Source organism: Chionomys nivalis, chromosome 10 (genome assembly GCF_950005125.1).
Source record: "Chionomys nivalis chromosome 10, mChiNiv1.1, whole genome shotgun sequence".
NCBI classification, from domain to species: Eukaryota; Metazoa; Chordata; class Mammalia; order Rodentia; family Cricetidae; genus Chionomys; species Chionomys nivalis.
In genome coordinates, this window is record NC_080095.1 from 43185257 (window position 1) to 43207168 (window position 21912).

The 21912-nt window shown below is 47.3% G+C and overlaps 1 protein-coding gene across 1 annotated transcript in view; it reads right to left on the reverse strand.

Annotated features, from left to right (window-relative positions):
• Nucleotides 1-19112, reverse strand: part of Ttc9 (tetratricopeptide repeat domain 9) — a 38175-nt gene extending 19063 nt beyond the window's left edge. The window contains exon 1 of the mRNA XM_057783134.1: nucleotides 18551-19112. Coding sequence (XP_057639117.1) covers nucleotides 18551-18947 — 397 coding nt within the window. The 5' untranslated portion in view covers nucleotides 18948-19112. The remainder of the gene's footprint in view (nucleotides 1-18550) is intronic.
• Between the last annotated feature and the right edge of the window lie 2800 nt (nucleotides 19113-21912).

The following is a 21912-nucleotide window of genomic DNA, read 5'->3' on the forward strand; positions in this document are numbered from 1 at the left end:
GTGTGTGTGTGTATACACCACATGTGTGCAGGTACCTATGGAGGCCAGAAAAGGGCATTGGATCACATGATTGTGCAACTATAAGCAGTTGTAAGACACCTACAGGGGTGCAGGAAACTGAACGAGTTCTCTGGAAGAACAGGAAGTGCTGAGCCACCTCTCCAGCCCCCAGGACTGTGTTTCTTAAGAAACATGCAGCTGCTAAGCCCAGGACAGTCATTAGGTGCTCCAGGTCTAGCCAAGGGGCAGAGATATCAGATGGCCAAGTTCTAGAGCTGGGAAATCTGCATGTGTAGACAAACAGTTGTTCTCAGACAGACTGTCAAACCATGGCATCCTGGTTACTCTCTTGGTGACTTGAGATTTCTTGATGGAGAGAAGCAGGTAGAGAAGGGACAGGACAAGGTGCATGGGGGAGATCAGAAGAAACCAGCTATGTGTCAGTGGCCAGTGGCCATGCCCCTCTCAGGAAGGCAGCACAAGAGGGGATCTAGAGTGAGCACAAAGGGCTAGACCTGCTTTCTAAGAACTCACCCGAGGCTCTCCTGACCTCCACCTGGGCACGCTCTAGTATTTTGCCCATTTTTCAGATAAGGAATCAGAGATACAAGGAAGTTGAGTCACTTGCTGAAGGCCATCAAGTGAAGTAAGTGTTTGTCAATCCAGGATTAGACCCCAGGACTTCCTGTCAGTCACCTCTTATACATACATCTATCTACCTTCCTCCTGTCATCTCTCCCCAATGGCTGTACAACTGTTCTCCCTGTTTTAAATGTGCTCATTTCAAAACTGCAGTATGGGCTGGGCATGAGTGTGTGTTCCATAGTCCTAGGAGTCAGCATTCAGTGGCAGGAGGGCCGTGAGTTCCAGGATACACAGTGAGTTCAAAGGCAGCCCAGGCTACATAGAGAAATCTATTCATATAAGACAAATCAACAAACTAAACAACAGAAAGAGAAAAAAGAAAGAAGGGGAGGGGAGAAGAGGGAGTAATATGGTGTGACGTTTTTTATAATCATTTTAGCCAACTATAATTCCCTTGAGATCCAAGCTGTCACATGTATCAATAGTTCATTCCCTCTCCTGTCTGAATAGTATCCCGTGGTGCTGATATACACAGTTAATCATTCATCTGAGGCACACCTGAGCTATATTTAATCCTCTGTTAAAATTAAGTTACAGAATGGTTCTGCCACCGTAGGGTTTATGACTTATGAGTTATTATGGATGAAGCTGATGGGAACAGTTATTTCCCCTTGGTTTCTCTTGAGTAAACCTCAGAGTTTAATCTCTAGGTCATAAGAAAGAACGTGCCTTTGGTCTCTTGCTACTGAGTGTAAAGTGAGTTTTAGCTTCTCGGAGATGGCCTTTTAAAGAGCAGGTACCACCCCTTCGCCTCCCTTCCTATTAGCAGCTTACAGAAATGTCTGTGCATTGCAATATACTCTTGCCTCCAGGTAAGGCTCATATAGAAAGTGTGGTGGGAATCTCTTCCTAGTGAAATCGTGTCTGCAAATGTGACCATCACGTGGATCCTCGTAGTTAAAGCTTACCTTTCACAGTCACACCCTGAAGTCAGGGGATGCCCATCTTTGCCGTTGTTTGTGAGACACGTTCCCTATTCTTCTAGACGAGCGAGCGTCAAGGCTTTTTAAATCCTCCCCCAGCACCTGTCATGGCGGTGGGTCATGATCAGTGGGGATCTGGGCGTGAAGTGACTTTCTAAGCTCTGCACTCAGCAGGGAGATGCCCAGGGTTACCTATTCTCAAGCGGTACCCACGGACGTGGAACCTGGAATTGCTATCCTCCAATGGTCCCTTCCAAGACCAGAGTGGGGAATCATTGTGAGCAGGAGGACGGCCAGATGGGAGCCAATGTCCTCCAAGTAGCTATGTCTTTGTTCTCAGAAATATGTCTCCTCCTACCAACCAGACAGAGGGGTCTCCCTCTATGCTGCTGCCACCCCCACACTCAGGACACACTTGGGAGATTTATCTCAAGGGGGTAAGTTTTGATTTCATCACCCCAAATTTCGGACCTCCTGCTTTTACAGACGACCAAATGTTCCCACTAGATTCAGTACGAGTACTAGCGAGCCTTTCTGCGGTTTCTTTTGTTTCTGGAAAACTCTCTTAGAACTTTCGCTATTACCAGTCTGCCATTTTCCCCTCTCTGAAGCCTCCAGCTGGATGGCCCAGTGCTTTTGGACCTGTTCCCCTCTCACTATCACTGCGGATCCCGGTCAGAGGTCTGTGGTAAAGGACTCACTTCCTGTGGCCTGTGCAGGGGCTTCATAAGGAAAGCACCCAGAGATACTGCTTTCTTCAAGGCTTTCTTCATATCCGCTCTGCTGGCAAGCCATCTCATCGTATAGCAGATCCTGCCTGTGTAGGTTCAACTGTCAGTCAAACATATATGGGGGAGAAAAAAAACTGCCTCTGTATGAAACAGATTTTAAAGTGTGTAACATACAGACTTCACAGTCAGTATTCCCGAAGACAGTTACTACAGCTATGCACATGGCAACTGCATTTTTAGGTCATGTAAGGAATCGAGAGTCGTATGTGTGGAGGGTGTGGAGGTCACATGCAAATAAGACACCGTATCACTTAAGGAACAAGAGGATCGTGGATTTCTGCTATCTGCAAGGGCTCCTGGAGCCCAACCTCCATTTGGATTTGCAGCATGACGGGGCAACCGATAAATGGCTGGTGAAGGAGCCAGTTTAGAATCCTCTCGGGGAAGGCTTATGTTAACAGCATTTATGGGATTTTGGAATCCACCAAAGAGAGCTGGAGCACCAAGTCCCAAGGTCAGATCAGCCTTTGGTGACTGTTTCAAGTCGCTTCCGAGGAGGGCCCTACCTGGCTGCCATGGCAACCCTCTTTCGAGTTATCACAACCGTGGTTCCCAAAACTCACTCTTGATCTCATTGTGAGAGAGAAGGCAGTGGAGGCAGGAAGGGCAACAGGACGGTGTGTGCCAAGTCTATGTTAATACCCACTCCTCTTTCTGGAAGCTTGGAGGTAGGTGCTGGGTGAATTCAAGTGAGGAAAATACAGCCAACCCTTGGGAAAGGAAGATCAGTTCGACTATTTGCTGTGTGGTGACAGGTACAACCACCAGAAATACTCAGGAGAAACCCACCTGACCCTAGCTTTCCCTTGTCAGCCCTGTCTGGGAACATACCTTGGTCTGGCCCCAAGCCAGGGATGGGAAGAAATCAGAAGCCAGACTCCCCCGCTGTTCTTTTGGGATGGTGTGGTGGTCTGAATGAGAATGGCTCTCATAGGCTCAGCTATCTGAACCCACTTTACATCCATATCACCTAAGGTCAGAAGACCCACCCACCTTTAATCCGGCCACACCTTCCGGTAGCAGCCCACAGAAAGGACAAAGGAAAAAGAAGCTGCAGCTACTGCTCCAGCACCGTGCCTGCCAGCCTGCCAGCCTGCCACGTACTCTCAGCACGATAACAATAGACGAATCCTCTGAAACTGTAAGCAAACCCCCAATCAAATGCTTATTTCGTAGGAGTTTCCTTGGTCATGGTGTCTCTTCACAGCAATAGAACAGTAACTAAGACAGATCAAAACAACAACAACAAAAACCAAACCTTTCTGTTCTGATAACCTTTCTCCTGCTACTCTTTTTTTTTTTTTTGAGACAGGGTTTCTCTGTGGCTTTGGAGCCTGTCCTGGAACTAGCTCTTGTAGACCAGGCTGGTCTCGAACTCACAGAGATCCGCCTGTCTCTGCCTCCCGAGTGCTGGGATTAAAGGCATGTGCCACCACCGCCCGGCCTCTCCTGCTACTCTTGAGTGACTCCAGTGACATCTCCTCTGCCCCACTGTCTCTCCCACTGGCCTTCTGCCATGTTATCAGATGCTTGGGGGGAAGTTAACAGGCCCAGCTGAAACAGGAAGAGCCACACACAGCCTTCCTGGCAGCATAGTAGCAGAGCAGATTGTTAAAATAACCCAAACATCAACTAGTGGGCTGCTAGCTAAATTAATAATGGCACATGGGTGCAGCTGGGAACATTGTCGAGAAGAAGAGTACTTAATGGCACCAAAAATATTCTCAATGAAAAATACTGGTGGAAAATGGAGAATGAAAAAAATGTGTGCCCTGAATGCTGTTAAAAAATAGCCTCTCCATTAGGCAAGAAATTACCATCTCTCCCCCCCCCCCCCAGGATTATCTTCATCAGCTGCTGGTGTGAGACCATGGTCTGTATTCTGTCAATTATATTTTAAATAAATATAATTTACTGATTGATCAGTAGCCAGGCAGGAAGTAGAGGCAGGTCAATGAGAACAGGAGAATTCTGGGAAGGAGGAAGCCCATTCCTCTGTAGTCCTTTCCTGGTCACAGAAGAAGCAAGATGTGACTGCCTCACTGAAAAAGGCACTGAGCCACGCGACTAACATAGATAAGAATAATGAGCTAATATAAGTAATAAGAGTTAATAAGAAGCCTGAGCTAATAGGCCAATCAGTTTACAACTAATGTAGACCTCTGTGTGATTTCTTTGGGACTTAACGACCATGGGAACCGGGCAGGATAGAAACCCCGACAACAAGCTGCCTCAGGTAAGTGTGTGGAAGCTTGAAGGTAGGCACTGGGCAATTTAAGGTAACAAGATACAGCCAACCTGCTCTGCATACGTAATGTCAGGAGCTGGGGGGAGGCTAAGACATGGAAATGAGGAAAAAGGAGGCATAAGCATAGCAAGTAGAAGGAACCTGCCAAAAAAGTAAGGGTTTAATAATTCCTGATAGTGTGATGGTGGATAAGTTTTAATGAGAAGATTCCTGAGCTCCCAAAGTTCAGTTGAAGAGGGGGAGGGTGAGAATATGAGCAAAGAGATCAAGACCATGATGGGGACACCCACTCAGTCTGCGTGCGCTAATGGGAGCTCACAACACCAGCCGGACTGGGAAGGAACAGGCATAGGATCAAACTAGTCCCTCTGAATGTGGCTGACAGTTGCATGGCTGGGGTAGACTGAGGAGCCACTGACAGTGGCACCAGGATTTATCCCTACTGCTTGTAACTGGCTTTTTGGTAACCTATTCTCTTTGGATGGATACCTTACTCAGCTTAGATATAGGAGGGAGGGTCTTGGGCCTTCCCTAAAGCAATGTGCCTTACCCTCTCTGAGGAGTGGATGAGAGGAGGGAGTGGGAACTTGGATTGGTATGTATAATGAAAAAAGATAGTTTGTTTTCTTTTTTAAAAAAATAATAAAATAGTAAAAAATATTCCTAAGAGACCGAAATGCTTTGTGCATTCCATAAGCCCCAGTAAAGCCTGAGTAACTCATCAGACTAGTGAGGTATGAAAGGAGATGGCAGTGAGGACTGGGCTGCCCTTGGTGACACCCAGGGGTCCTGAGCAGCATCTTGTGGGACTGAGAAAGCCAAAGGAGACCAACTTCATTTCTGACAAACTGGAGAAAGGTAAACCTTGAAGTGAGGTGGCTGATGACCATTCTTCATTTGTTACTGTAATTTCTTATACTTTCAGCAACTCCCAGTGACTACAATACTTTATTTTTTTTAATTAGAAACCATTAAAACAAAACATTAAAGAAAAACCAAATAGTGGTTTCTATTCTGTTAAAGACAGAAGGGTTTCCACACAGACAATGCTGCCTGGTTATAGGGCAGTACCTTAGGATTGTCTTGGGTTGAGAGAACTGGGGACATCCTAATCTTCAAACACCCAAGAGGCGATCCAAGGGACAACATACAGACTATTCTCCTACTCCCAGGATACCCAGCCAGGCCAGAGCTGTCTCCATCCTCAGCCTAGGAGGAAGCTTTGGGGTTTAGGTGCCTGCATGAAATGTAGAAGATGGGCAACATCTGTCTATGACTTCTCCCATGGGTACCTGACACATCCCACTCCTCCTTCGTCCCACTCCATCATCATCCCATTCCATCATCACCCCATTCCATCATCATTCCACTCCATCAACTCACTCCATCATCATCCCACTCCATCATCATCCCATTCCATCATCTCACTCCATCATCATCCCACTCCATCATCTCACTCCATCATCATCCCACTCCATCATCATCCCACTCCATCATCATCCCATTCCATCATTTCACTCCATCATCATCCCACTCCATCATCATCCCACTCCATCAGCATCCCACTCCATCATCATCCCACTCCATCATCATCCCATTCCATCATCATCCCACTCCATCAGCATCCCACTCCATAATCATCATCCCACTCCACCATCCTACTCCATCATCATTCCACTCCATCATCATTCCACTCCATCATCATCCCACTCCACCATGATCATCCCACTCCCATCCCACTTGATGTCTTGTTAAGCTCTATAGGGACCTACTGGGATCCCAATGATGGCAGAATGTCTCTTCTCATCTCATCAAGTCCTTGCTGTCAGACAGCTGGAGACTGGTCTGATTTGTGAGAGCACCCACCTGCCTGTAGTTCTTTCCCTGCTGGTTCAGTTCAAAGAAAGACACCGGGGAACCCCGGGGCAGAGGCTGGAACGTGGAGGAGAACAGACACATCCAGACACATCTGAGCCCCATTCTCTTACACAGTGTCAGCCTGGAGCCCAAGACAGTTTAGAAACCAGCAGTTTCTTTCCTTTTTTAAAAATGTATATACGGTGTGTGTGTGTGTGTGTAGTCAGAGGTTAACTTTGGTGTCCTCCTCTGTCACTCTCCACAATATACATTGAGGCAAGGTCTCATACTTGAGCCCAGAGCTCATGATTCAAGTAGTCTAGGTAGGACTCTTGCTCTGGGGATAATCTTGTCTTCATTTCCCAAGGTGGGCTACCACTCCTGCCAGAACTTCCGTGTGTGCTGGGGATCTGAACTCTGGAATTCAAGCTGTTTAGCCAGTACTTTACCCACTTACTCATCTCCCCAGGGCCTACCAAACAGTTTCTATGTGTTTCCTGAGTGCATCCCTCAATCCTGAGAAGCTAGAAGGGGGTGCAGGCTTTGGACCCTTTGGGGCCAGGAGAGGGGATTCTGGCAGACTCTCAGAGAACATCTGGTCAACATTTCCTTCGCTCAGCTTTCCCACATCAGCACCAAAGGGGCTGGATACATGTTGCTCATCTTTCCTACCTGGGACTGCTTTGGGGGTGAGGCTTCCGTGACCCCTCCTTTGTCCTTAGAGTTTTCTCATCTCCTCAAGCTCCTAGAGCCTCCTTTGCCACATCCTCCTCATCTCCTCCCATATACTTCCCTCCGCTGACACTAATATCGCCACCTCTGCACACACCCTTCGTCTTAATCAGCTTCTGCACGTCAGGCACTGTGAAGGGTGTAGGTGCTGACGTCCTTTAACCACATGGCATTCCCATGTGGTGCGTACGCACCTTACTCCCTTGCAGTAATGAACAAAGTAGCTCACAGGGGCTGAGCTCTGTTTAGGTTAACAGAAAAGCCAAGATTCAAATGCAGACCCTTATTCTAAACAAAAAATCTCCCTGCATTACTCAGTCCTGTCCATTGCTGGGTCGGGCTGTGCAGCTCAGGATTGCCTCTGTGTCTTGTGCCCGCCCCCCCCCCCAACACACATGGGCACACAACCCTTCCTGTAGGGGTATCAGAGAAGAGGCTACTCTAATCTCCGAGAGTTCTGTGGTCTCTACAATCTGGAGATGACAGGTCCATTAGAGAAAAGTGCTCAGTTTTGACTTAGGGTGACTAAAACTTTCAGACCTGGCCAGACTCCCTAAGGCTATTCAGTCTTAGGCCAAGGGTGACTTTTTTTGTGAGATGTTACAGTTTGGCTGGGATCTATTTCCCGAAACTCTTGCCCTTGCCAGCCTGTGTCTCAAAGGCTTTTTTGTTTCTTTCCCTGCCTCCCTGGGATCATTTCTGGTGTGGAAGACTGAATGGTTAGAGTCAAAGTCAATTTTTGACGAATCAGGTCAGATACAGCATCAATGGGTGCTATTTCGGGTCATTAATGAATACCAGGATCCATACAGAATTTTATATTGGCTTTAACCCCTCCTCAACTCACCATCCTCTCAGACACCCTATATCCATCCCTAACATCCTGAGAGACAATGAAGTCTCTTGGCCTCTTGCAGAGGTTGCCTGGCAGTCTCAGCCAAGTTCTTTGAATACGTAGCTGTCAGCACAGATGAGTCAACTGGAATAAAAGGGAGCTTATCTCCCATTTCCGTCCCCAAATCTGGCAGTTCCCAGAGACAAAGGATGAGATAGGAGGATGGCTACAAGCCCTTCAAAGTTCTAGTGGCTCAGTGCTCCCGAAAGGGGAGTTGGAGAGAAGCTGTCCCACCGAGCCTCTAAAGGATGGGATCTGCCTGAGGTTGCAGAGCAGGTTTCCAGCAGAGCCTGGTCTCAAAGTCTGAGAACAGAGTGGTTCAAGTTTGGGTGATGAAGAGCCATGGCAGGTGTCCAGTAAAGATCAGATGAATGTGTAGGCCTCCTTCTGGTACTCTGTTGGAGGCAGCAGTAGGCAGGATTCCCTAGACAAGAATCCTGGACACTCATCCCACCCCTTCCCAAATGCTAGAGGCACATTAGTAATGTCCAGGACCAACTCATGTCCCAAGCGCTGACCCTCGTCGCCCCTGTCTCGCCACCAGATCTAAATTTATGTTAATGTGCAGCCCTCTCCCTACTTTGTGAGCTATCATGCAGCCAGGACTGAGCTCTGTATGTGGATTGGATCCTATCAGGGGACATAAGAGAAAACACAGGGTCTGGGATAAAGGGTCTGACAAAGACAGACGAGACATAGCTGATTCCAAAAGTGATACTGAAAAATATGTGTGTTGAGTTACCTTGGGGCAAATGTAAGGAAAGCAAGAGAGCTCATAATTTCTCTACACAGAAAAGTAATGTTATCATTTTTTCTTTTAAAAAGCACTATGAAGCAAACAGTTAGAAATGCCAGTATTACAGAAAGATTTCAAATAAAAAGCTGAGTTCCTCTGTCTATCTGTCTGTCTTCTGTCTGAAGTTCCTTAGCCTCTGTTTCCAAAGGTGACAAGTGCTGCGCTATATTTGACATGATCGCAAATGCGAAGGCTATTATTGACTCTTAAATATCCAGATGAGGACCGTCGTATTAAATGCTGTTCTGCATTAAACCTTCCTGTATAATAAATTTTGGAGACTGGTCTCTGTAAGGACATACAGAAGCACTGTGTTATGGTCTGCGATTCAGAAGAGAAGAACCTGTAAGAGACGGGAAAGGACTTCAGAGGTCCCAGAATCCAACCCTTCCTTTTTACAAACCAGAAACCCATAACTCAAGAGGTACAATTTCTTGACTTGAGGCAGTCAGCAAACAGGAGACAGATTCTGTAGCTCAGGCTCCTTTACATCAGGCCAGGCTTCTGCTGTGTTCCTAAAGGCAGCAGCCACACACAGCTTCCAGAGCACACACCCAGGGCACCTTCCCTAGCAGCTCATTTCTTCTGTGTCTGAACCCAGCATCAGCTCTTAGCACTCCCACCAAAGCTACTCAAAACTCGTGGCTGGAGCCACACACTCTGGAGCAGGCAGGGCGCCAAGAGGGGGAGGCAAGGTGGGTTTCCGAGTCCCTATGCCCGTTAAACAGTTTCACATACTGGCTTATGTTGTAGAATGTTAGCTGAGGATGTGTTACATTTGTTTATGCTGTGGAACATTTGTTTAATGATGCAAAGATGTGCTACCTTCTTTTATGTTGCTTTTGTTTAACTCTGAAGCTGTGTTACTTTGCTTGTCTAAAACACCTGGTTGGTCTGATAAAGAGCTGAATGGCCAATAGGTAAGCAGGAGAAAGGATAGGTAGGGCTGGTGGGCAGAGAGAATAAACAGGAGGAAAATCTGAGGAGATAGAGGAGCAAGAGAAGGAGAAGGAGGAGACTTGAGGGGTCAACTTCCCAACTACACAGCAAGCCACAGAGTAAGAAGTAAAGAAAGGCATATAGAAAGATAAAAGCTCAGAGGCAAAAGATAGATGGGACAGTTTAAGAAAGCCAACTAGAAACAAGCCAAGCTAAGGCTGGACATTTATAAGTAATAGTAAGTCTCAGTGTGTGTATTTATTTGGGAGCTGGGTGGCGGGCCCCCAAAGAGCAAAGAGTAAAAATAACCAACTACACAGGCTTATTTTTCTCTGACCATACAAACCCAGGTCACCTTTCCACTGACAAGGGTGTTTAGGCTTTATGGTTTGAATGTGAAATGTCCCTACAGGTTCAACGGTTTGAACAGTTTGTCTCTACTTGGTGGCTCTGTTCTGAGGGGTTGGGAGGTAGCTGGCAGACATAGGGCAGTAGGAACAGGGACTATGGCATATAGCCCTCCTTTCTGCCTGAGCATTCTTCCTGATGGCAGCTCTTGTAACCAATCACCGCAGTCTCTCACTGCCTCAGCCCCAAATCACTCCCGTAGTCCCGCCTTCTCAGCATGACGGACTATGAGCCCCAATCAATCTTTCCTTTCTTAATTTGTTTCTGTCACAGACTCTGTCACAGCATGAAAAGTCACTAACACACCAGTTCTGTCTGCTCACACAAGTTCCAGAGAATGAGAAACCTAGTCCCTCGAGACACAATCACAGAAAGGGATGCATAAGTTCCAGAAGAAACGACAAAAGGATGGACAAGGGAGTTGCCCTAGAAATGTCAGAGTGTATCCTTCTAACAGTGATGTGACATAGGCTGTGTTGTTGCAAAAGAAGAAAGCAGATGGACTAAGATAAATTTCAAGGAGGCACCTTTTTGTACCTAAGTCAATGCCTGCAGAGGTTAGAGATGTCAGCTTGTCTTTGGCCTTTAAAAAAAAGATTTATTTTATTATTGTTTAATCATGTGTCTTTGTGGGTGTGATACGTGGGTGCTAAAGCCCAAAGATGTAAAATTGATCCCGGTGGAGCTGAAGTTACAGGCAGTTGTGAGCCACCCAGAGTGGGTGCTGGGAACCAAACTCAGATCCTTTTCAAGAGTAAGAAATGCTCTTGACAGCAGAGCCATCTCTCTGCCCCCATCTTTGGTCTTTTTATGTCTCACAGTGTTGCCTGGGCTAGGGCACATGTTACTGTGCTGTGATTGAGACTAAGCCTTACCCATGATCTAGGCTGAAATAGAAAACTATTTCAACATGCATCAGACTCCAGGGCATCAGGGAGTCTTGGGTTGTTTGCTTGAGACAACCAGTTTTCATCCTTGCTGTTTGGAACAGGTGCAGCCTGGTGGCGAGACCTTCCCTTCTGCAGCTGGGACCCAACGTTAACACTCCAGGAGCAGCTTTTGGCTTTTCTGTACCTTGGTGTTTCTTCCTGTCTATCTGTAGAGCTGTCAGATCTTTGCATCTTGCACAGACCTTCTTGAGTATTTGGGCTGTAGGGAATCTGGATTTAAGATCCCTTCGAGAGTTTCTGCCTAGAGGCTGCTTGACAAAGTCCCACGGAGGCCTCCTAAGGAGTTTCAGAGTTCACCTTAGTGACTCAGCCCAAAGTCTGAGGTCAGACTGTTCTTCCCAGTGTCTTTCCTGAATGTGTTTTGTGCATTTAATCCAGCTTTCTTTGGAAGATGGCTTTAGAAGCTGCATTTAGAAGGTCTTTAAGACATTGTCCAAATGCTACCCACACGACAGTCCCAGAAAAAGCAGCTTTGAGTCTCTCTTCCCTCCTTCTCCACCAATTCTTGCCCCAAAGCTCATCTTTTGGCCACCAGCTAATCGTTTGTTACTAGTCTCTGAAGTCTTCTTTGCCGTTCAATCGCAGTTGTAATTCTTCCGCCTCTATGCCAGGCTGTCTGGGTCCACGTCTGTTCTTGTTGAATACTCTCTCTTTTTTTAAACTTCATCTCAGCATCTACACCTAGTTTTGTATATTTTAGATGCATCCCTTCATCTCCTACAGTCTCATTGAGGGTTGCCCTCAAAGGCGAACCACTTATGAAGCTGCCTAGGGCCCTTGTTCAGAAGCATCCAGTGCTTGGGTCTATATTGTTCCGGTGCCTTCTTCACATTCAACAATTTTGAGGGCTGGAGAGATGGCTCAGTGGTTGAGAGCATTGCCTGCTCTTCCAAAGGTCCTGAGTTCAATTCCCAGCAACCACATGGTGGCTCACAACCATCTGTAATGAGGTCTGGTGCCCTCTTCTGGCCTGCAGGCATACACACAGATAGAATACTGTATACATAATACATAAATAAATATTTTTAAAAAAAAACAATTTTGAGCTTGCATTTTGTAGGGGAGGTTTGATGACATCATATAATGTGCACCAGAGACCAATGTAGTGCTGTTCTCTGAAGCCCCGTTCACATATGAATTCACAATACCCCATAGGCACAGACTTCTGGCAGATCCATGCACGACACAGAGTTCAATGTGAGTAGGTAAAGGTGTCATATCTATAACTAAGGGGACACACTGGCAAACCCAAGAGATCACACACTCTCCCTTAAACCAGAAATGTCTTCAAATTCAGGGGGTGAAGGGGGGAGATGTTCTAAGTAACACAAATGTCCTCTAGAAGCCAATCATATCCTTTGCTGTGGGATAATCCTCTTGTACACTGTAAAGATTTGTCACTCAAATTGGTTTAATAAAATGCTCACTGGCCAGTACCCAGGCAGGCAGTATAGGTGGGGCAACCAACCTAAGGATGATGCAAAGGGAGAAAGGTGGAGTCAGGAGTCACCAGACAGACAGAGGGAGCAGGAGATAAATGTCCATGTTAATAGAGGTACCACCATGTGGCAGAGTTTAAATAACAAATATGGGTTAACTTAAAATGTAAAAGCTAATGATTAATAACCCTAAGCTATTGGCTGAGCATTTATCATTTATATTAAGCCTCTGAGTCAATCATCTGGGAAGTGACTGCTGAGTATTTGGGAACAGGTGGGTAGAAGAGAAACATCCGACCACAATCCTTTCTTATTTCTGTTGAATCTCGGCTTAGCCAACCACTTCCGCTGGAAATGGCAGACAAGGAAGGATAGGGCAACCCATGGTTCAGTCCCATTTTCTTACTTATCAGAGAACCCTGTGTGAAGGGTGCATATGGCATCTGCACATAAAATATGCATATAAGGAAGTTAAATAAAAACAGTTCGCTTGTGTAGCCTTCCTACTGTCCCAGTAGGAATGAATTATGCATGCCTGTAAGAACTACAAAACATGAATTGTGAAATTTTTGATTCCACATTCAAGCTAAGTAGTCATAGTCTCATTTAAAACTGACATTGTAAAGAACACAGATGAACAGTGAAATTCTTTCCAATATAAAATTTTAACTTACTTTACTTGTAATGACATTAAAAACAAATTTTAAAACCCCCATGTCAAGAGAGAGTAACCATGAAAGAAAAGTTTTATATTTTACCTTGTTTTGGTTGAGTTGTTTTTGAGACAGTTCAGCCTGAATTCACTATGCAGACCAGCCATGAACTCACTGTATAAACCAGGCTGACTGGCCTTGGACTAACTATGTAGACCAGACCAACTAATCCTGAACTCACTATATAGACTAGACTGGCTAATTTTAAATGCCTATCTATACCAGGCTGGCTAGCCCTAAACTCAGTATATAGACCAGATTAGATGAGGAGAGCTAGCTTTGAACTCATGACCGTCTTCCCTTCACCTTCCAAGTACTTGGTTGCAGTCATGTCCCAGGTAAAATTTTTATATTTTAGGATCATTAGTGATATGATTTCCCTGCTTCTTGAACAAGCTCTATATTCTTTTTTTTTTTTATTCTTGTGTTTGTTTTTAGAGACAGGGTTTCTCTGTGTAGCCCTGACTGTCCTGGAACTTGAACTGTAGACCAGGCTGGCCTCGAACTCAGAGATTGGCCTGCCTCTGCTTCCCTAGTGCTGGGATCGAAGACATGTGCCACCACTGCCCGGCTCAAGTTCCATATTTTCCTGTTGTGCTCTTGACATAATTAGGTTCCTATGGCACTGATAGAACGCTGTGACCAGAAGCCACTTGGGGAGGAAAGGGTTCATTTGAGTTTACTCATTCCAATCTCAGTTCATCGTGTAGGAAGGTTGCTAGAGCAGGAGCTCAGGCAGAAACCTGGAGGCAGGAGGGTGAAGTAGAGGACATGGAGGGGGCTACTTACTGGCTTGCTCTTTGTGGTTTGCTCACCCTGCTTTCTTATATAACCCAGGACCTCCAACCCACGCTGGGCGTGGCTGTCCCACATCGATCATAATCAAGAAACACCTCACAGACCTGATGGGGCATTTGGTCAGTTGAAGTCCCCTCTTTGCAAATGATCCTGGCCTGTCTTGTGTCAAGTTGGCAAACAACTAGAACAGCTCTGAATACTGTGTGCCCAGCCCTGACGCCATGACTTCGAGACATGTCTACTAGCACCAATAAAGGTGGTTTCAGAGGGCACTATTCCAGGATTTCTCTTGGTATGAACTTGTTCCTAGGCCTTTTATATTGTGGTCTAAAGTTGAGACTAATATGATACTGTCTACCCTTTGGGAAGGGAAAACAAATCTCCCAAACATGGCACTACATAGGTAGAGAAATGGCTATAGAACAAAATGGTAAGTGTTTATTGCAGGCCATGAGGAATATCAGGGCACAGATTTCCAGCTTTTGTTGGGATCCAGTGGCACCTATCCCCACTGTTGCCATTTAAATCGTGGGTCTTGAAAATATCAATAAAGCAATGTGTGGTGCACCTCTGTCACCATACCCCAGATGCAGCCTCCAGAGCCCCAAGAGGAAAAATTCTATCCTTCACAAGGTTCTAAGGCCCCAGGAGAATCATGTGTCTTTTTCAGGGTCAACGACAAATGCAAGCTTGCTCTGTGGCCTCAGTAAGGCTCAGATTCCTCAGTCTTCCTGGGCAGGTTAGATTAGCTTTTCTATTGAAATTCCAAAAGAATAAAATGCCATTCCCTTGAATTTCCCAGAGAACAAGGCATGCAAAACCCTAGCCTTGCACAGCCAGCCAGTGTCCTCCCATCCAAAATGAAATCTGAGTCAGAACAGGCAATAACCTGGGGCCATTTGCAGACCATCTGCACAGCCTTCTTGGGCTTCCAGGGACATTCAAATGGGCATTAGACTAGCACCTCTCACTGCATCCTAGCATCTCCCTTACTATTCTTGAGGGTTCTGTAGACAGAGCATGAGGGTTTGTTCAAGTTTTCTCCAGATGCCTCACCACAGCCGCTTGTTTGGAGAAAGCAGCCCTTGGCAACACATTCTAATTCTCTAGGTGTTTCTGGGCTATTCTAAGTTCCTTCCCAATGCCACGCCTCTATCTCTACATATGGCTCTATGTGAAGGACAGGGCCTTAAGAACCACATCATCAGGTTGTCTAGGGGCCACCAAATCCCCGATGGAAGGAAGGGTCAGCTGCTTCTCTGCCAGAATGAACCTGCTCTTGGCTCCCTCCTTCCTGTTAGCCAGGGCTCAGGGTAAAAGCTACCTCATGGGACAGCCTGCACTGTGCTAGCCCTAGCAAAACAATACGAGTCTTTCTTCTTTCCTTTCTATCTAAAGATAACTGAGAATACACACTTAAATTTTTATTTTATGTTTAAAATAATCTTCATGAAAATATTTTAATGAAGCGTATAAATGCTTCCTACACAATGGAAAGTGGGGTTAAGAGCAGACTATGTTACTGTATACACAGAAGGGCAAGGAGCCTTGCTTTATAAACACACACACACACATGCACAGGCACAACATGGATTTTTTTTTTGTTTTTGTTTTTTAAAACAGTATTTCTCTGTGTAGCTCTGGCTGTCCTAGAACTCACTCTGTAGACCAGGCCAGCCTCAAACTCAGAGATCCACCTGCCTCTACCTCTCAAGCGCTGGGATTAAAGATGTACGCCACTACCCCCCAGCTAAACACAGATTTCTTCAGGAGGTGGATTTAGAGGTCATTCTGCAGTTCTTTCAAGGTTTTGCTCTTTTCTAGAAGAAAACATCTATATAGGTATCTACTACTTTGATACTCCCACAAGAAAGGACTATGTGCTACTAGCTGGAACTTCTGAGAGACTGGGATTTGATGTGATTTCATGTGACAACCCAAAGAGAACAATGTCAGGCTTCTCGTCAAAGTGATTTCTGTGCAGAGCCTTCCTGCCAGGCGGTGAATGCTCCACACACGTGTAGACTCTGACAAAACTGCTCATTTGTCATCACTCACACGGTTATGTGAGATCTGAAGACATCGGGTGGTACTCTTGGAGCCTTGAATCAAGGTCCTGTATGTTCTTCTTTCCTGATGACCAGGACTGAGGGCTCCCCAAAGAATTTTGAAATGTGGGCTTTGAGAGTCCCCCAGAGTCTGGGTACCAGGTAACAGGAGAGGTCTGGAAGATGCTGGCTTTCTGTATCAAGTTGTGATGGCAAAGGCATTGTTTTTGGAGATGGAAGGCTCTGGAGCCTCGGGATGCCCTTCTGTAAGGCAAATGGTTATATTTCTTTCAGTAGTGTGTGTGTGTGCATGTGTGTGTGTGTCGCTGTATGCCTTTAATCTCAGCACTCTGAGACAAGAGAACCTCTGAATTCAAGGCCAGCCTGATCTACATGTATAGTTTCAGGCCAGCCAGGGCTACATAGTGAACCCTGTCTCAAAAAGTGCATGTAGGTACCTAGTAGTACACATACTAAGTTATTAATATTAGTAAGGGATGGGTCTCAGAGAAGGCAGCTGAGGGAAAGTCTGCTAGGAACTCTTTCCATTCTGTCACCAGGGAAGCTTTCCAAAGTGTTTGGGTGGTGGGGATAGAAGAGCTGACCAGACCTCGGCCCTGCCCTGACTGGGCTGGCCTGACCAAGGACACATCTTGAGTTTCACCATGGAAATGTAACCGTTTGTGGGGTGGAGGGCAGGCAGTGCTACTTACTGGCCGGTAGCCAGAAGCGTGGGGTGAATGTGGTTCTGGAACGCCTGTGGCTAATACTGGAGGCAGGCTCCATTAGCACCCCAAAACCACTGCATTAGCCATCCAGAGTGCCTCGGCCTCTGCTCAAAGCCGCTCTGCCCTTTAGTTACCAGGGCAGCAGCCAGTATGCCAGCCGCTTACAGGAAACAGAGGAATCAAGTGTCCTTTTATGGACTCACATAATTCCATCTTTCAGCACCATGATTTTCTCTGGTGCCATTATTTGTAATACTGGGACCAGTATCACCATTTCTGCGACTTGGTATTGATTCTTTACCTTTGGAAGCTACTTCACAACATATAAAGTGTCTCCCCAGGCTCAGTTTCACCCTAGTAAGGATGATCCCTTGTAGGGCCATGGTAGCACAGCAGCGGTAGTGCGCTTGCCTAAAGATGACCTCAAACGTGGAGTAATGTAAAGGCAGAGGGAGGCTGGTGCTCAAAGGGAACACAGTAGGTCTACACTTCTGAATAGAGCCTAATTGGAGCATTTCCAGCCTCCAGATACATCCACTGGTCGTCCCCCTCCTCCTTGCTGGAACGGGTCCACTGTTAGTTCAGGCAACTTCTAAGGTTAGAAACAAATGTCCTTCTATTCTACCAGGGAAGTTTGACTATGCCAAATCCCAGCACACAGGGCTGGACAAGAGGAGAGTGGTTTTGTCACTGTAAGGCAGTTGCTCATGCTACGGTTTCCCACATTTCACAGGAAGTCCTTTGAGAGACCCAGAGTTCTCCTTTTTAACAGACTGTAAAAATTCTATACCATATATATATATATATATATGTGTGTGTGTGTGTATGCATGTATGTATGTGTGTGTGTGTATATATGTATATGTATATATATATATATATATATATATATATATATATATATGCCTCTTCCCTAAAGTACATTGTAAAATGTACACCTTTAGCCCAACAGATAAACCTCATGAAGAGGAGCAAGAATTCAGCAGGGCTAGAGACCTACCGAGCAACCAGCAAGACCCAGAGAGAAGAAAGTGGCATTTTTGGAATCCATTTTGCTCAGGCTGTTAAGGACATCCTGAAAAAATCCCCTTTGCTACTAGGGCAAGAGAACTTGGGGAAAGGCCGATTCCCACCGGACGCATACAGAAGGGAAGGCATAGGTCAACTTTGGAGCCGGTGATACCTTAGTGGGACAGACAGGTGCATTAACTGCCCATAGAACCCATGGCCTGTGGGACACACCTGGGCGCTGCCTCTATATTTTGAACCCAGGTTCACTGGTGAGCAGTAGTTGTCGCTGCCAGATCCCGCTGGGTCTCCCTCTGTCTGTCCAGCCATTTAAAGGTAAGATTTACCATGTATGTAAGGGAAGAGACTAGAGATGACTATGGCCTTTGGAAGGCATCATCTTGAAAGTCACACTTTTTCTCAAGCGCCTCCCTCCCAGGTCTCCTCCCTGGAGCACCACTGTCACAGGAGGGAGTCAGCGCCGTGATGTACCTCACTGGCGCTCTGGGACCCAGAGGGACTAGGTCGGCGGAGCAGGGGACAGACGCGAGGCCGGGCGGGGCCCCTGAAGGTGGGGATGGGGGGTAGGGGGGAGGGAAGGAGGGGCAGGGGGCGCGGCGGGGCGCGGCTCACCTGCCAGGCTGTTGTAGCAGTCGATCTCGATGGCTTCTATGGTCTTGCTCTGTTCCTCTGAGAGGTGGCTGGGTTTGGGGACTCCAGCCGGGGAAGCTGGCCGCGCGTCCCGTTCCCGCTCCCCTGGAGGCGGCAGCAGCCCCTTCAGCTCCAGCAACGCCCGGTGGTATTTGCCGATGGCTTCGCGGAATTTCTTGTCCTTGTAGCACTGCGCCCCTTGGCTCTTGAACTCGTGCGCTCGCCGGATGAGCTCCGCGGGCTCGGCCGCCGCCCCAGCCTGGCCCCGCTCCGGGGCCCCTCCGCCGCCCGGGACGCACGGTGGTGGCACGGACCGCGGCCCCTCGCCCAGCGCGGGCGGGTTAGGGTTCCCCGAGGCTCGGGCCGCCTTTCTCTCCATCCGGCCGCCGCCCGCGCCTAGAGCGCGCCGGGATCCCGGCTTTAAAAGCGCCGGGCTCTGGCTTAGCGCCCGGCAGACTCCGCCGCGGCCGTGACCCTGGGCGCCGCGCGCTTGCCCCGCACTCCCATCCTCGTCTCCAGCCGCCCGAGGCTGCTCCCTCCTCCTGCGATCGCTCCCCTCCCAGTTCCCTCCCCCGCTCCGGTGGCGCCCGCCCTCGTCCCCGCCCTTTTCTGCTCCCGCAACCTGCCACCACTGGTTACTGGACCCAGTGCTCGCCTGGCCGCGGTGCAGGGGACAGCGAGGCCCGAATAGGGTGGTGGTGGTGGTGGTGATTGTCGCTGACCCGGAAGAAGCTGGACTTGCTCAACGGAGGGGAGGACTAACGGCAAAAAGGTTCCCCTAGTTCTCATTCATCCAACCTTCCGAGGCTCGCCGTGGCCGAAAGAGGCAGTGGGGGAGGGGTGCGTGTGTATGGGAGAACGGGAGGAGGGGTCACACCAACAGCTTTCTTTAGAAATAAAAAGAAAGGTGCAACGGGAGCAATGGGGGAAAAAAGACAGGAGCCATTGCTTGTTTTGTTTGCAGTAAGACATTACTATTTTAGGTGACAGGGCCTCCCCTTTGTGGATCCAGGTTGTCGCTGAGGTGTGTCTCCCGGGCGCCTAGGACACTGGGGGCACGTTTGCGTGCCGGGCGTTTTATTCCAGGAGCCTGTGTGTGCTTACGCTATGTGCGTGCGCAGCTATGCAGAATGAATCACAGAATCGGAGATGGAAACACCTGTTACTGTGGGTCATCAGGCTTGGCAGGCACAGGGTTCCAGTTTCCATTACTAGACAGTTCTGCGCCCTTCCTGGGGTGGATCCTCCCCTTCATTCTTTCTCTCAGTCGTGAGTGTCAACGGTGTGCTGGAGATTGGCTGAGGCCCTCAGGCAGATGAAAATGGGCACAAGTTACTCCCGCCCCCTGCACCTCAGAAGTGCCCAGTGTCCTGCTGGATGACACAGTCCCCATTAGCAATCACTGGACCAGGCAGAGGTTGGAAAGTGTCACTGGGGGAGTAACAGAAACTGCTGCAGAGCTCTGTGAGCCTTATGGGGATAACAGCATTTGAGGACCCTGAACGGGTGGGCAGGAGGAAGCTACATATAAGCCAAGGCTAGGAATGTTCATAGAACTGTGATGTTTGATATCTCAGGTGTATTCGGGGCATAATGACTTGACTTTGTGGCAGTGGGAATGAGAGATGTCTAGGAGGAATTCCAGCGGTTTTGATTTATAGGCAGTGAAGAATATAGATTCGTTTTTAGGGTCTCATGTCATTTATGATGCTAAGAGAGAAAAGATGCTCTACTGTGATTGTCTGCAGCATCAGCATCTCCTGGAACACTGCCTTATTCAAATTCTAAGGTCAGAGTCCAGGCCCTTTAAAACAGAAACTCAGACTTAGATCCAGTAACCCGTGCTTTCGAAGCTCCAAGACTGGCTCAGAGCTGCCATGAAGGCTTCCTATTCCAAAGGTCAGGCCTTGGACCAGCAGTATCAACATCACTCACAAGCATGTGGGAAGTGCTGGGTGTAAGCAAGACTGGCAGAGATAGGTACCAGACTGACCTGCCGCTCTGCAGTACAGAAAACTGTCAACACCCGCACCCCCAGCTTACACTGTCACCCGAGACTCTAGGTAAAGTTTTTATTTCTATTTAACAAATATAAGTGCTATGGGACAATGTTTAGAGTTCATTACCTTTAAAAAAAATCTTGTTTTATGTGATTGAATATTCTTTTACTGCTTCCCCCTTGCAGTTCTGAGGGTTGAACCTGGGGCGTCATGCATGCTAGCAAGTGCTCGACCACTAAACTGGACCCCTATGGCTTATTGTATGTCTGTACCATAGAGTGTGGAAGAAATTGTTTTATAGCCAGAGAGCTTTTTACTGTACACTATGCCAGATACTGGATTAAGAACTTTATAGATAAATCATTTTACCTTCTTAATAGTCTAGTGAAATAAATGCTGCTATGCTAATTTTGAACACCATGCCACAGAGACTTGTGGAAATTCTGCTCCCAGTAAGTAGCAAATCTGTTTTTTGTCTTTTGTTGTTATTGTTTCTCTCTCTCTCTCTCTCTCTCTCTCTCTCTCTCTCTCTCTCTCTCTCTCTCTTTTTCTTTCTGTGTGTGTGTGTGTGGTTTTTTTGAGACAGGATTTCTCTGTCTAACAGCCTTGGCTGTCCTGGAACTCACTTTGTGGACAAGGCTGACCTTGAACTCACAGAGATCTGAGTGCTGGGATTGAAGGCGTGAGCCACTAGGCTCAGCTCAGTCAGAAATCTGGTTTCTGAACCCAGCAATCCTGCTCCAGAACCTCCTGCATCACTCTTTACACTTACTCATATTTATTCTTCTGTTATTACTTATTTTCCTATCTCTAAAATCAGGTTGATTTTAAAGCACTTTGGTTCAAATCCAGGGCCTCATGATTGTGCCAGGCAAACATTCTATCACTGAGCTTAATACCTGGATCAAGAAAGTCTTGGCCAGGCAGTGGTGGCGCACGCCTTTAATCCCAGCACTCGGGAGGCAGAGGCAGGCGGATCTCTGTGAGTTCAAAGCCAACCTGGTCTACAAGAGCTAGTTCCAGGACAGGCTCCAAAGCTACAGAGAAACCTGTCTTGAAAAGCCAAAAAAAAAAAAAAAAAAAAAAAAAAAAAAGTCTTGAAACATACTGTCAGTGTGCTCTTTCTCCCTCATGTGTATGTGAGTGTTCCCGTGTGTGTGAACACACAGGCGTGGGATGCACAATGCACGTGGCAGCCTGAGGTTGATGTTGGGAGTCTTCATTGATGTTCTCCATCTTTTTCACGGAGGCAGGTCTCTCGGTTGAACCCAGGGCTTAGGAAGCAGTTAGTCTGGCTAACCAGCTAGCTCTGGGGATCCGCTGTCTCCACCTTCCAATTGCTGG